The 13921-nt window shown below is 37.7% G+C and overlaps 1 protein-coding gene across 2 annotated transcripts in view; it reads right to left on the bottom strand.

Moving 5' to 3' along the window:
• Positions 1-7369: 7369 nt before the first annotated feature.
• The window catches only part of SLC10A7 (solute carrier family 10 member 7), a 143040-nt gene continuing 136488 nt past the window's right edge, over positions 7370-13921 (bottom strand). The window contains exons 11-13 of one of the 2 annotated variants that reach the window (XM_060686867.2): positions 12285-12430; positions 10735-10805; positions 7370-10190 (exon numbers count right to left, since the gene is read on the bottom strand). In XM_060686867.2, the coding sequence (XP_060542850.1) occupies positions 10758-10805; positions 12285-12430 (194 nt within the window). In that variant the 3' untranslated portion in view covers positions 7370-10190; positions 10735-10757. The remainder of the gene's footprint in view (positions 10191-10734; positions 10806-12284; positions 12431-13921) is intronic. The other variant, XM_034401401.2, reaches the window with a different exon arrangement.

Here is a 13921-nt window from a genome sequence, read left to right as displayed (position 1 = left end):
TCAACCCATAATTGATTCTTTATAAACAGTGGCTGTTTTACAGGCCAGCCGAAGATCATAATAACAATTAATATGTATTGTCACTCATTAGGTGCTACTGCTGAGGTGCCAAGGCCAGTCCTTCACCAGGGAGGGGGAAATGTTGATGTGACATAATACTTAATAGGGTGCTGACCTAAGCTCATAAAAGAGAAGAGAATGTCCAAAGTAATCCTATGTGCTTAGTTAGAAGGTCAATGGGAATTTCTTTTAGCTAAGAGTTTGACTTTTAAACAAGGACTGAAAAGATTAGCAATGTCATATTTGTACTTTCCTGGATGAAGAGGAAGTTAGTTCTTGGGGGGGGGGGGAAGAAATTCTGATTTTTCTAACTGGGCTAGCCTTACGCAGATCTTTCCTGTAATGTACATGTAGTTCATACCATCACTATAACCATACAATTTGATAAGTTGTTATGTGCTTCATTTTGTCTTTGTGTACTAGGTGAGCCAAACTATTTTACGGGAAGAGTTCTCCATTCCTCTACCCATAATAAAATACCTTATGCCACCAGACTCCGAATTTTGGGCTTAGGCAACTTAGAACTATGCCGACTTCAGTCTGACCTAAGCATAGTACATAAAATTATCTGCCACAATGTCCTACCTGTCAATGACTACTTCAGCTTCAACCACAACAATACACGTGCAAATAATAGATACAAACTCAAGGTAAACCATTCCAAATTCGATTGCAGAAAATATGACTTCAGCAACAGAGTGGTCAATGCCTGGAATGCACTACCTGACTCTGTGGTTTCATCCCCAAACCCCCAAAACTTTAACCTTAGACTGTCTACTGCTGACCTCACCCCATTCCTAAGAGGTCTGTAAGGGGCGTGCATAAGCGTGCCTACTGTCCCTGTCCTACTATTTCTTTTTACTTACTCTTTTCATGTATTCAAATTATGTTTATACTTTTACCTGTTATATATGCTTGACAAAATAAATAAATTAAATAAATAAATAAAACTTCTGAAACACGTTTGGTGGACAAGTTGCACCAATGCATATTTTACCTTATGGGAATTCAAGCTTATTTTCCTTAATATTTTTAGCTACAATGGATGCCTCAACCTGATTCCTTCAGGTTTATTTGATTAAACTGCCTTGTAGGAACTACGGAAACTGTTGCATAGTAGTATATTAGTGATCTTGGCTCTTTGGGAAAAATGCATTCACTGACTGGTATACAAGTATAAGAAACTTTGCGGCATACATACTTCGTTGTGGGTACTGTGCTCCTTCAATTCTAAGTTGTTCTTCATTATGTGGGACACCTTCTACCTTTTAAACCATAATCACTGCACAAATGGATCCTAGATGAATATGACACAATCTCCCCCAAGTTGGCATTATCTAGATCAGGGCGTCCAACCCTGGCAAATTTAAGACTTCAATTCCCAGAATTGTCCAGCTAGCGTGGCTGGCTGGAGAAATTTGGGAGTTGAAGTCCACAAGTCTTAAAGTGGCCAGGGTTGGATGCCCCTGCTCTAGATGTTCCCTAAAAATCTCCAGTGAACATAGCTTCTGGAACAGCAATTGTTTTGCAATGTGTGCATATCTAATTATTGACAGATGTATATCGATGCAATAAAACTTGGCAAGAAGTCAGGATTCATGCCTCTAGCAGCCATGTTCAACAGCTGAAGTTTTCCCTAACAATACATTTCCATGCTGGGAGATGCAAATGATGATATTAAAAATACATAAAATCCTGCTCCAATTGCCATGAAGGCTTACAGTAACTGAATAATAACTATTTTAGCAGCAGGAGAATTACTTTCCATTCAATCCATTCTATTCATTTTGCAGGTGCCTCTATTTTCCACAAGAGGGCACTATTGCTAAATGTATTGCAGGCTTCCCCCCCCCCCCCCCAAGAAAAGACTGCATTTGTTAAATTTATGGATATGAATGTACACAGACACAGAAACATACACACACTTTTAAGATTCCAGCTGTATTTTTATAACGTAGAATCATATTGCAGACAGGCTCAAAGGACTATTAATTTAGGTTGCAAAAAAACAGGAGGTGACAAGATCAATCCCAGAGAGATACATAAACCTCTTAACTCTTTCCTCCCATCTGCTGGTCATCCTGGTTTTTGGAGCTCAGATTGCCAGCCCTAAATCAAAACACTGGGATGCATCAATATTAACAAAGATCTTGCATTTTCATTTTATTGTTTTTTGGCATAACATTTCTGTCACCTATAGCATATATTTATTTAGTTGTATGCTTTTACTTAGAACTTTTAAAATAAGATTAGATGTAACCTATGATTAGTTTACCCATCTACATAATCTTTTTCATTTTCCCTTTTAAAATAAGATTAGATGTAACCTATGATTAGTTTACCCATCTACATAATCTTTTTCATTTTCCCTTTTAAAATCTGCACTTACCACCATTTTGTCTCCATCCATCCACCCACCCATCTCTCTGTCTCTGTCTCTCTCATCTATCTATCTATCTATCTATCTATCTATCTATCTATCTATCTATCTATCTATCATCTATCATCTATGTATAATCTATATCTATCTGCTATCTATCAATCATCTTTTCAAAAGGCTGAAAAGAACAAAAATGATTTTGCCACTGGGCAAAAAAGCCTTGGAAACAAATAATAAATGCAGCCAAACTAGAGGGAGGCAAGAGTTGTTGTCATTCTCTTCATTTTATGGCAATAAAATTGTAGGAGAATAAACTGGTAAGTGTGTACATCTAGAATAGTCCTTTTTCTGGCTGGGATTTCTGGTCTGAGTAGGGAATTTTGGGAGTTGAAGTCCATAAAACCTAAAAATGTCCCAATTTGAAATACACTGATTTATGACTCTCTGGCATTATTAGTCAATACTAATGGTGGTCTTTTGACTTTGTTTCTTTCTCTCCATGTAGATAAGAAAACCAGCCATTTAAATTAAGCAACATTTTTTTTCCTTCACATAGAAAAGCATACTGTATTAAAAACTCATACTTTTTAAATATATATATATATATATAACTTTATTAAATGTTTGCATGAGGGAAAAAAAGCTGCAGCTAGTATTTTATTTTTCATATGCAGGATTTTGTGGTGATGATTTACCAGAATTATTTGTGACTTTAGAAAAGGGGAGCAGGAGGACCTTTTCATTACTTAGATCAATTCATTAAATATTTAAAATAAAATTCCCTTCTCACTCCTATGCGTGGTATGTGTCTTCCTCAATCTTGGGTCTTCTACCAGAGGCCTGGGAGTTCGAGGGTTCTGCATGGTATTTTAACTGTCCATAACACTGCAGTCCTCTGGACAGAGATCTCAGATGATGTTCCTGGGATCTATTGGAGCCATTTTCCCAGGTTAGGGTTCACAGTCCCAACTGCTCCTACCACCATCGAGACCGCCTTGGCTTTTGCTTCCTTCATCTTTGCTAGTTCCTCCTTCAGGCCCTGGTATTTCTTCAACTTCTCATACTCCTTCCATCTGATGTTGCTGTCACTATATCTATTGCCACTGCTACCATATCTTCTGGTCTTTGCTACTACTACAATATCTGGTTGATTGGCCAGATGTCAAGACTGGATCTGAAAATTCCACAAGCTCTTAACTCTATTCTTCTCCACCATCTTCTCTGGAATTTCACATCTTAACTTGTTATGTTGTTCAGTGTATGCTATTCATGCCTGCATCATAAATTCAACCATTATTTGTTGTACTGTCTCTGAAGCGGTTTGCACAATCTGCACCTTAGACCCCTCCTTCCATAGATGTAGTGCTTACTAGCTGTTCTCGTGCTATTATCAGTGTCTCAATGCTGTCTTTTAGTTCAGCCTTTCAAGCCACTGTCACCTCAATGATCTATTGATGGTACATCTTATGCAGGGTCTTGTCTTGCCATGGCACTTTCTCTGCTTGATCTTCCTCTCCAGCATATGCTGCTGCCTCAAACATTCTCTCAGCAACTCTTTGGTTGTCATCTTACTGAAATGCTCCTGGATATTCTGGGCTTCATCCAGGAAAGTAGCCTCGACACTCACCACACCCTGCTCACCGTCTTTCCAGCTAGTGTGCATCTCTGGGTGTTGAGAAGACATGGAAGCTCCATACATTGTGAGGAGCTTCCATGTCTTCTTTTGGCCAGCCCAGTATATTGGCAGACTATATTCACACACTATTTTATGTGTGAATACATAATCAAATCATAGCCCACTGGGACTAATTCTTTCAAAATAACTAACCATGACTTACCGCAGCTGGGTGGGGTATCCCAACCACACATCCCCAAGATTTTTTGGGAAAACCTGGTGTTAGTAGCTTTCTTAACAGGATTGGGCAAATTTGATCCCTAGAGCAATGCCCCCCCCCCCACGCTTTTGGGCACCAGGGATCAGTTCCGTGAAGGGAGATGTTTCTGTGGACCAGAGAGAGTATGGTTTCATGTGCTGCCTGCAGATAGGGTTTCGCTTGTTTGCGTGGCCTGGCTTCTGGCATGCCGCAGACTGGTGCCAGCCCATGGACTGGAGGTTGGGGAACTCTGCCCTAGAGGATATATTCCACAGAAGGAAGGCAACAAAGTTAGGGATAATGCTCAACTAACTCCACCGTGTTCTGTCTCCCTTTGCAGGAGGGCTCCTTCTGATGAGGGGGGCAGCCTGTCAATCCCGAAGCTGTTCTGGCTGTGGGGATTTTTGCTTTTCCTTTTCTGTAGTTTTATTAGGGGTTCTTTCATGTGGCTTCAGGCTTGACAAAGCTTGGAGCTGAAGCGGGGGGGTTGTAACTAAAACTAACTAGTTCATTCCTAGGTTAAGGACATTCCAACTGCCAGCTGGCTGGAGGTGGAGGAAGGAGTTGCCAGGTAACCAGCCAGTGCCTGGATTGGATAATGTGATTTATTGTTTTGGGAGAAAGTGAAACTTTTGGTTTTATTGAAGTGGAAAGCCTGGGAAAGCCAGAGTTGGCTTTTCAATAGTTGGTGCCAAGATGATGTCTCTAAAATAAAAACTGTTCTTTGAGAGTCTGCCTTGGAGTTCTGTTTTGAAATGGGGTCATTTCTTGGAACCCTGAGAGGCCTATGATAAATCTTGATTTATCAGGCTTTAATACAATGGATTTCATTGACTATGGACTACATTTTCGTATTATTTGCAATTATTGTGATATATCCTCTGATTCAACAATCATGAACAAAAGAGCTCCTTCCCAATTTAGTCTACAAAAAACCAATTTATACTATAGGTAAAGGTTCCCCTCGCACATATGTGCTAGTCGTTCCTGACTCTAGGGGGCGGTGCTCATCTCAGTTTCAAAGCCGAAGAGCCAGTGCTGTCTGAAGAAGTCTCCGTGGTCATGTGGCTGGCATGACTAAACGCCAAAGGGGCATGGAACGCTGTTACCTTCCCACCAAAGGTGATCCCTATTTTTCTACTTGCATTTTTTATATGCTTTCAAACTGCTAGGTTGGCAGAAGCTGGGACAAGTAACGGGGGCTCACCCCGTCACACGGCACTAGGGATTCGAACCGCTGAACGTCCAACCTTTTGATCAACAAGCTCAGCGTCTTAACCACTGAGTCCCATACATTTATACTATATTATAAAAATATTAACAAAACTGAAAACACCAGTTTTCAGTAAGCAACAGCAAATCAACCTATCTCTTCCTTCACATGAAATTTTGGAAACTCTTTATCAATACCTGTGACTGGTAATTTGTATTATATTTCCTCTGACATTGCTAGAGCATTCTCCTACGGATTTTTCCGACAGACTTGTTTCTGGCAAGGTAGAGCTTGTTAGAATCATCTATAAAGACCTCCGTTTTATAGATGGACCACTTATAGTAAGTACCTATCACTTCATCTTGGAGCAATGAATCCCATAAATTAGAAACAACAGAAACAACTCTCTTGTATTTATCAATTTTAGGAAGAGTGGAAATCTTTAATCTCACATCTATACTTTGAAGATTGCTATTCCAGGGGAAAAGCAAGAACTGGCATTGCCTGGCTTTTATAGTTAAGTTGGGAATTACAGGGCTATTGGTGAGACTGGAAGTTAAACAAAACATTCTGGCAAATTCCATGAAAAACTGCATGGAATTCAATATGGCTGTGGTTGAAGGTTTATTTTATCTTATTCTTTTGAAATAAGCATTACGAATTGAGGATACATAAAACCAGGGGTGAAATGCTCCCGGTTCAGACCGGCTTGGAAGAGTAGATAGCGATGGCGGCAGGCAGTTCGGAGAACCGGTAGCAAAAATCCCTGCCCCCGCCCCCCATGCCCAGCTGAGCCGTGCGATCATCAGAGCCTTTTTTTCTTTTAAATGGCTCTGACGATCCCAGTTGAGTTGCCTGCCGATCAGACAACTCAGCTGGGATTGTCAGAGCCTTTTGAAAGCATTTTTAACATGGTTTTACATGTAAAAAATGGTTTTAAAAGTAAAAAAAAAATTGGCCACACCCACCCAGTCACATTACCACCACCACCAAGCCACGCCCACAGAACCAGTAGTAACAAATTTTAGATTTCACCCCTGCATAAAACCCTGACAAAATGGCTGAAAGCTGAAAATCAATCAATGGTGCTTCTTACCTCATCCTTTTCATTCCAAACATACTGTGTTAGGGATGGGTAACTAATGCTCATGTTGATGTCTATGAGCATCATTACTCAAGACTTACATGCTTAAACATATCAGAAAGAACTAGTGACTTTTAACATTTAGTGTTATGCTAATCAATAATTTAGTTTATAGATTCATCCATAATTTAGCAGTTATAGTTAGCATTATCATCTCCTGATTTGGTACATGTGTAATAATGTAATTACTTCTATACTGAGATCTAGAAATACCACAAACGGATGAACTGTGATATCCTGGAAGAGGATGGAAATTTCTACTGAAGGCTACAAACACCCCAGCAACTTGGAAAGTGAAAGAGCTACTTAACCATACGCAGTGGTACCTTGGTACTCATCCTTAATTGGTTCTGGGAGACATGACAAATACTAAAAAGGATGAGTGCACAATAAACCATGTGACTTACCTTTGTTTCAGCTGGGAAGGACTTTCTATCAGCATGGCTGATTTCCTGTTCACCATCTGTGGCTGCCTCCCACTTCCTTTGTATGGCTGACTTTCTGTCTACCCTCTGTGGCTGTCCTCCACTTCCTTTTGCGGTGCATTGAGTACCAAAATGATGAGTATCGAGACAACATTTTCGTATCAAAATGAATCAAGCATCAAATTCAATGAGTTCTGAGTCGAGTACCAAGATACCACTGCATTACTATTTACATCTGCTGATATCCCCAACATCAAGAAAAACAAGGAACAGTTTTAACGAGTAGTTTTTATTTAAAATTATGTATATAAACTTAAAAAAAACAAATAAGAAAACTTATTGGTAGAGAGGGAATAGAAAGATAATGACCCTTGTTACAAAATCAATTGCAGAATGCTTGTCTTTTTCCAAGATAACATCCAATCCAGGGAACCTTTTATAGCCTAAAGTCAAGTCTTTAAAGGACTTAACCATCTTTAAATACAATGTAACATTCTAAATATGAAAAAAATTCTGTTTTATGGTTTTAAATATGCACTTCAGTTTTGCTTTATGCATCATTCTAAAACAATTTACTCAACAGTTAAGCAAATAAAAGAATATGCCATTTAGTTTTCTCCAACCATAAACAACATTATCTCCAAACGTCTCTCCTTGGAATTTGGTAAAATATATATGAAACTGCCATGATACATGTTCATCAAAATCTTGAACTCGAGGTAGATCTGTTGGAATAGTAGCAGTGTATTGACTGTTCAAAAGATGTTGCTCAACTTAGAGGAAGACAGAAGAGTGGGAAATGAGCCAGAGCAAATGAGAACCATGTTTTCATCTGTAATGGGCAATTAAACTGAATCTCTGTAACAAGGTAACATGCATTCTTGTGCAAATTCTTTACATTTCCCTGGAACTTGCATGCAAAATAAATTGCAAATCTCTTTTAAAACAATCATTCTTTCCATTACTTGGTCCATGGCTAAAAGGGCTGTTGGCCTGGTAACACATATTTATAAACTTAGAAAAAGATTTATAAAAACAAACAGGAAAATGAGCAGTGTGTCCTTTTTCTAACTTTTTCTCTCTTGAAGTTTTAAAATTGGTCCTCATTGTATATTAAGCCACCAGTAGGAAATGGAACGAATGTGTGATTTGCAATCTTGATCTGCTTAGTAGAGAATCTTGCTTGTGATTGCTTTGCTGTGCATTTCTGCACGTTTTGCTAATTCTGTGGTTATTTTTAAAGACATCTATATGTCACAACAACTTTAGAATTATGAATTATGATGTACATAAAAATGATTGAGGGGCAGGACACCAGTATCTTTTGTGTTGACTTGTTAAATTTCACCAAATGCAATAGCTGTTAAATAGATGCTTAGAGTTTGCTGATTCATCCATCTTTATCATTCAGGAACAACTGCTTATTTCACAAAAATGGCCAAGTGGACACTAGCGAGCAAGCTATTTGATACAAATTGTTTCCAACATCAAACATTTCAGCTTGGCATCAGATAAAATTTCTTGGAAAGGACAGTTAATCCCAACATGTTGGGATAGAAGTAGTAGGCGTGTTTCCAATAGTTTAAATCTGAAATTAGAACAACATATAAGATATATGCCAGTCTTCAAGAGGCTGTTCTATTTTTCTACTATAATGCACACAAGTATCTGTGTTTAAAACCAGCATTTTCCTTCACGGAATGTTATGCAGAGGAAAATGCATAAATGTGCTCTTGGATAAGAAGGCTTCCCTGTACATGTCAAGAAAAACAGGGCTGTGAAAGCACTAGAAACGCATACATTATTTATAGAATCACATGACTCCCACATCGCTGTGGATATGATGTCTCTAAATTTGAGATCCGAAGGCCAATATCTTTAAGTGTCCTGTTGATTATATTATTAAATATATATTGTTTTATTTTCCCTTTCTTTTTATCCAAATGTGGATATTAATCAACATCCCTGCTAAAAAGTTACTTTTTTTTAAAAAAAAAACACCTTTAAACTCTGATTGTCAGGTTAACTAGATATATACATTCCAATGCTGCTTAAATTTCTATGGAATATATGTATTTTTGCTATCTTGAGGTGGCAGTCTTCCAACCTCATTAGTTTTTGTATGCTGCTCATGGGATATCGAACAATATAGCACTGAAAAGCTTGTAAGTGGCAATAAAGTGACCGCTGCAATATTAGTATTTTTCTGTCACTATTCGGTGGGATGTCCTGCACAAGGGAAAAAGATAATCTGTTTTAGTAAACTATAGCAATGATAATAAAAACACGCATCCAGCTGTGCTTGTAAATCACTGGGGTTTCCTTATCGCCTTGCCTTTGAGGAAGTTCACAGTTCATTTAAGATATAAATGCCACAGCACCATAAAAATGAATCTGAATTATCTCGAGAAGCCATTGACTTTGAAGGAAGGTGGAAAGAATTGTCTCAACAAATGCAAATAATTTATGCTTCTCCGTTTCTCTCCAATGGCTGGCCCCTTGCTGAATATACACAAATTTGGAAGAAAAAAAGGCATGTCAAAATAAGGACGTGACAGAATCACCAAAAATCAAGTTCATTTCTCACTTAAACTTTCAGAAATCATCTTCAAGGAACTAGAAGAAGACAGTGCTCAGGAAAACATATAAAAAGTTCATGAATAATTAGAACAACTGATAGGTCCAGTTTGATCTTCATTCATTGCAATAAAGCTTACAGAAGAGGAACCATTTCGTGGATTGAGACGTGTCACTGAGATGTGATCATGGAAGCTTTAAAGTTTCACTGCTAGGATGATTTGCTCAGGAAGAGAAATAAAAGTGAATGAATGCAAATTCTGAGTGCAACCTCTTATAATAACCAGTCATCTGATTTTGGAATCAATGCTTTTGTCAAAAGTATTTTAAGGCACTTCATAGGTATTTTAAATATATTTGTAGGTATAAAAATAAAGTAAGTGCTGAGGCAACATTCATATAGGATCATCTTTTGCATTGTCTCTCTGTATGTACAAAATAGGACATATATACATTCACGAAGGCTGTTCCATTATACTTTCACTGGTACTTTGGGCTGCCTTGTTAATTTCATTGCCTGCAAAACATCAAACCAGAGGTCAATTTGTTGCCTTCTTAAAATCACAATTAAACAACAATAGGACATATCTTCAAAATAATTACTATTAACTGTTGGAATATTCCCCGGGCACTAGCAACGGCAAGAGATACAAGGCTCTAGCCTCAAGTTACAAAATGAATTCCTTGGAGTATCAGTAGTTTTCTCTTCTTTTACTGAAATAATATCAAGCAGAAATTTATGTATATCTCAGATTGCTAGAAGTCAAAACTTGTAGTTTTGTTTCAAAGGTCACATCATAACTTCATAATATCACAACTTGGCTTAACAATTTTTTTTCCTATTATGGTGAGATACATGGAATTCTTTTGTTTTTCTGCCCTCCCTGGCAAAGTATCTTACTATTTTAGGCATTTTTTTTTTTAAAATTTGATTTATATGCCGCCCTTCTCCGGAGACTCAGGGCGGCTTACAATGCGTTAAGCAATAGCCTTCATTCTTTTGTATATTTTATACAAAGTCAGCTTATTGCCCCCACAAACTGGGTCCTCATTTCACCTACCTTAGAAAGGATGGAAGGCTGAGTCAACCTTGAGCCTTGGAGAGATTCGAACCAGCAGAAATTGCAGGCAGCTGTGTTAATAACAGGGTGCATTAAACCACTGTACTATCAAGGCTCTTGCACAAATAACAAATGAAATAAGGCATCTCTTATAATCTAAATAATAAGACCTGGTAACATTTACTTAGAGTGAGGTCCTATTTTTATAGGAACTTTTTTAAGGGGAAAAAAATATTTTGTCCCTCCAGAAGAAAAGATATAAGAGCACAAGGGATCCAAGGTGTGCAGAAAATACAGAAATTTTTCTTTCCCAGATATGATTACAAGATTAAGTGTATTCTATCATGGAAGTAAAAATTTTTATAACATATTGAGAAAGCAAGATCTTTCTTTTGATACATAGCACAACCTGTGACACAATTTTTCAAGTAGAAAACTTGTTGGTGAAGCTTCAAACAGTTAAATTCTGTCAAAGAGTTACATTTCAAGAAGAAATCACATGTTGGCCTTATTAAGGATTTCACTGAAACGGAGCATAGCTTTCTGCTTGAGAGAAATACCAAAATGAAATTAAGGAAATAAGCATCAAAACATGATGCTATATTTATTTGAAAAGCAGGACACCATTTTTAGATATATCAAAATCAACTATTTTTTTAAAAAATCTGTATGAAATCTTAACCCAAACTCATCCAACTATAATAGTGCTTACTGTAAATTATGCAGAGAAACAAGAGAGCCCCTCTCATACACACACACACATATACACACACATACACACACACATATATAAAATACAATATTATATATATAATAAGTACATAAATAATAGATACATTGATAAATATATTTTGAATCTCTCTTTATTTACTTATTTTTTCAATGTGTCCAATTCCTAATGTGCATCTGCGTTTAGCACACTTGTTTTTTCTTCCTGGCTAGTCTCGTATTTTCTCAGAGCAATCTAGAACAGGGATCTCCAACCTTGGCAACTTTACGACTTGTGGACTTCAACTCCCAGAATTCCTCAGCCAGCATGCGCTGGCTGAGGAATTCTGGGAGTTGAAGTCCACAAGTCGTAAAGTTGTCCAGGTTGGAGACCCCTGATCTAGAATATCCTATTGTAAATATAGTTTAGAAGAGTTATGTTGGTCGTCTTCTCTCCAGAAGAGCAGAATCTGAAGTGTCTCTTCTGACTGATTGTATGTTTTAATAACTGCTGTTTGCCCCCAGTCTCCTGGTGATCTCATTCTGTCTCTTAATACCCACTTCTGTGCTATTTAGCAAAGATGGAAATATTTTAAATCTGTCCTCAGCTACAAGACAAAAGTCCATTCTGAACATTTGAGCCATCCAACACACTGCTTAGAGTGTTCCAAGGCTGGAATAAAATCTTTGTTCTGTTTCAGATTTATTTCACAGCATTAAGACTGCTTTTTTTGGACATTTTATTCCAGCATTAACAATGTAGTGGTAAATCATACTTTTCAATAATTGTTTCTCTTCTTTACTCCCAATAGTGAACTTTGCATGGGGCCATGATATCTTACCTTTTGTCTAGAAATCATCCAAGATTTTATTGTTGGTACCAAAATGCTGCCAAGGAGGATCTGAGCGGGGTGATATATAAGTAATGGGACTGAAATTAAGGACAGATGCTTGTAGCCTTCAAATACTATCTTCAGCATTGGTATACCTGTGGGCAGAAATATAACTAAAATTAAGAATCCTTTGATGATTTTTCTGAGCTAAGAATTGTAGGAATGTATTTAACTTTTAAAACATTCTGCTCAAATTTGAAAAAAAAAAAGAAAAAACCACATTTGTAATAACAAAAGGTACAAAAATAAAGCAATACATTATAGTCACGGTACATTATTATCATACATTAATATAACAGATTATATAATGATCATACAATAGATTTTGATGGGAATATATTTGAGTTTTCTTTTCCAGTGTGTCTGCCGTGCATTCTTCTGGTCTTGTCTGCTTTTAATTCTGCACTCTAGAAAGAGTGCAGAGAAGAGCAACAAAGATGATTGAGGGACTGGAGGTTAAAACATATGAAGAACAGTTGCAAGAATTGGGTCTAGTGAAAAGAAGGATTAGGAGTGACATGATAGCAGTGTTCTAATATCTAAGGGACTGTCACAAAGAAGGGAGGATTAAACTATTCTCCAAAGAACCTGAAGGGCAGGACAAGGAGCAATGGATGGAAACTCATTCAAGAGAGAATCAACCTAAAACTAAGGAGAAATTTCCTGATACTTAGAACAATTAATCAGTGGAATGACTTGCCTCTGGATGTTTTGGGGGCTCCAACACTGGAGGCTTTTGAGAAGAGGTTGGACAACCATTTGTCTGAATTGGTGTAGGGCTTCCTGATTGAGCACTGGGATGGACTAGAACAGGGGTGGGCAAATGTGGCTTTTTTACAACCTGTGGACTTCAACTCCTCAGGAATTCTGGGAGTTGAAGTCCACAGGTTGTAAAAGAGCCACATTTGCCCACCCCTGGACTAGAAGACCTTCCAACTCTTTTAGTTGCTTTTAATCTGATGCTTTTAACGCTAGGTGTAAGCTATCCACAGTCACTCTGTATTATGGGAAAGCAAAGGTAAAAACAGGACTGTTGCAAAAGAGATACCTCAGCTCAGAGGTGTGGGTTGGGGCACAAACAGGCTCAGATTCCCCTAAATTATGCCTGGCATTGAATGAACAGGAAAATTGCTTTGACAGGCTTTCATTACCCTGCTAGCAATAAAGACCTTTCTAGAAAGAGCTTATCTCTAAATTGCCTTCTTGTAGTGCTTTGATATTGTATGACTGAGACAACATAGAACTTGGAAACTTTCGGTAAGTATATGAGAAAATATGAAAAAGTGATATTTTAAAAAGCAGCAGTCATATGTCACAAGAAATAATTCCCATTTAGGGAAATTAAACATGTTCTAATGCTATGATATGATAAAGTGGGATGATGGGTGGAGACAAGATGGTGATGGATCAGCAGTTTTCCTGTTGAGCTCCATCCTTGCAATTTATTTGGTTTAAATGGTAAGATGTTTTGCATGTTCCACAACTAGGACTGGAATTTCTGCCACTAAGCAAATTGGTCATAAAGCACATAAAGCTCGGTGACAGCAATCTTGGCATTCCCTATTGCCAAATTCCACAAATCATTA

This window comes from Pantherophis guttatus, chromosome 8 (assembly GCF_059756535.1).
Source record: "Pantherophis guttatus breed Tessera chromosome 8, ASM5975653v1, whole genome shotgun sequence".
NCBI classification, from domain to species: domain Eukaryota; kingdom Metazoa; phylum Chordata; class Lepidosauria; order Squamata; family Colubridae; genus Pantherophis; species Pantherophis guttatus.
This window is presented reverse-complemented; position numbering and strand designations above follow the sequence as displayed.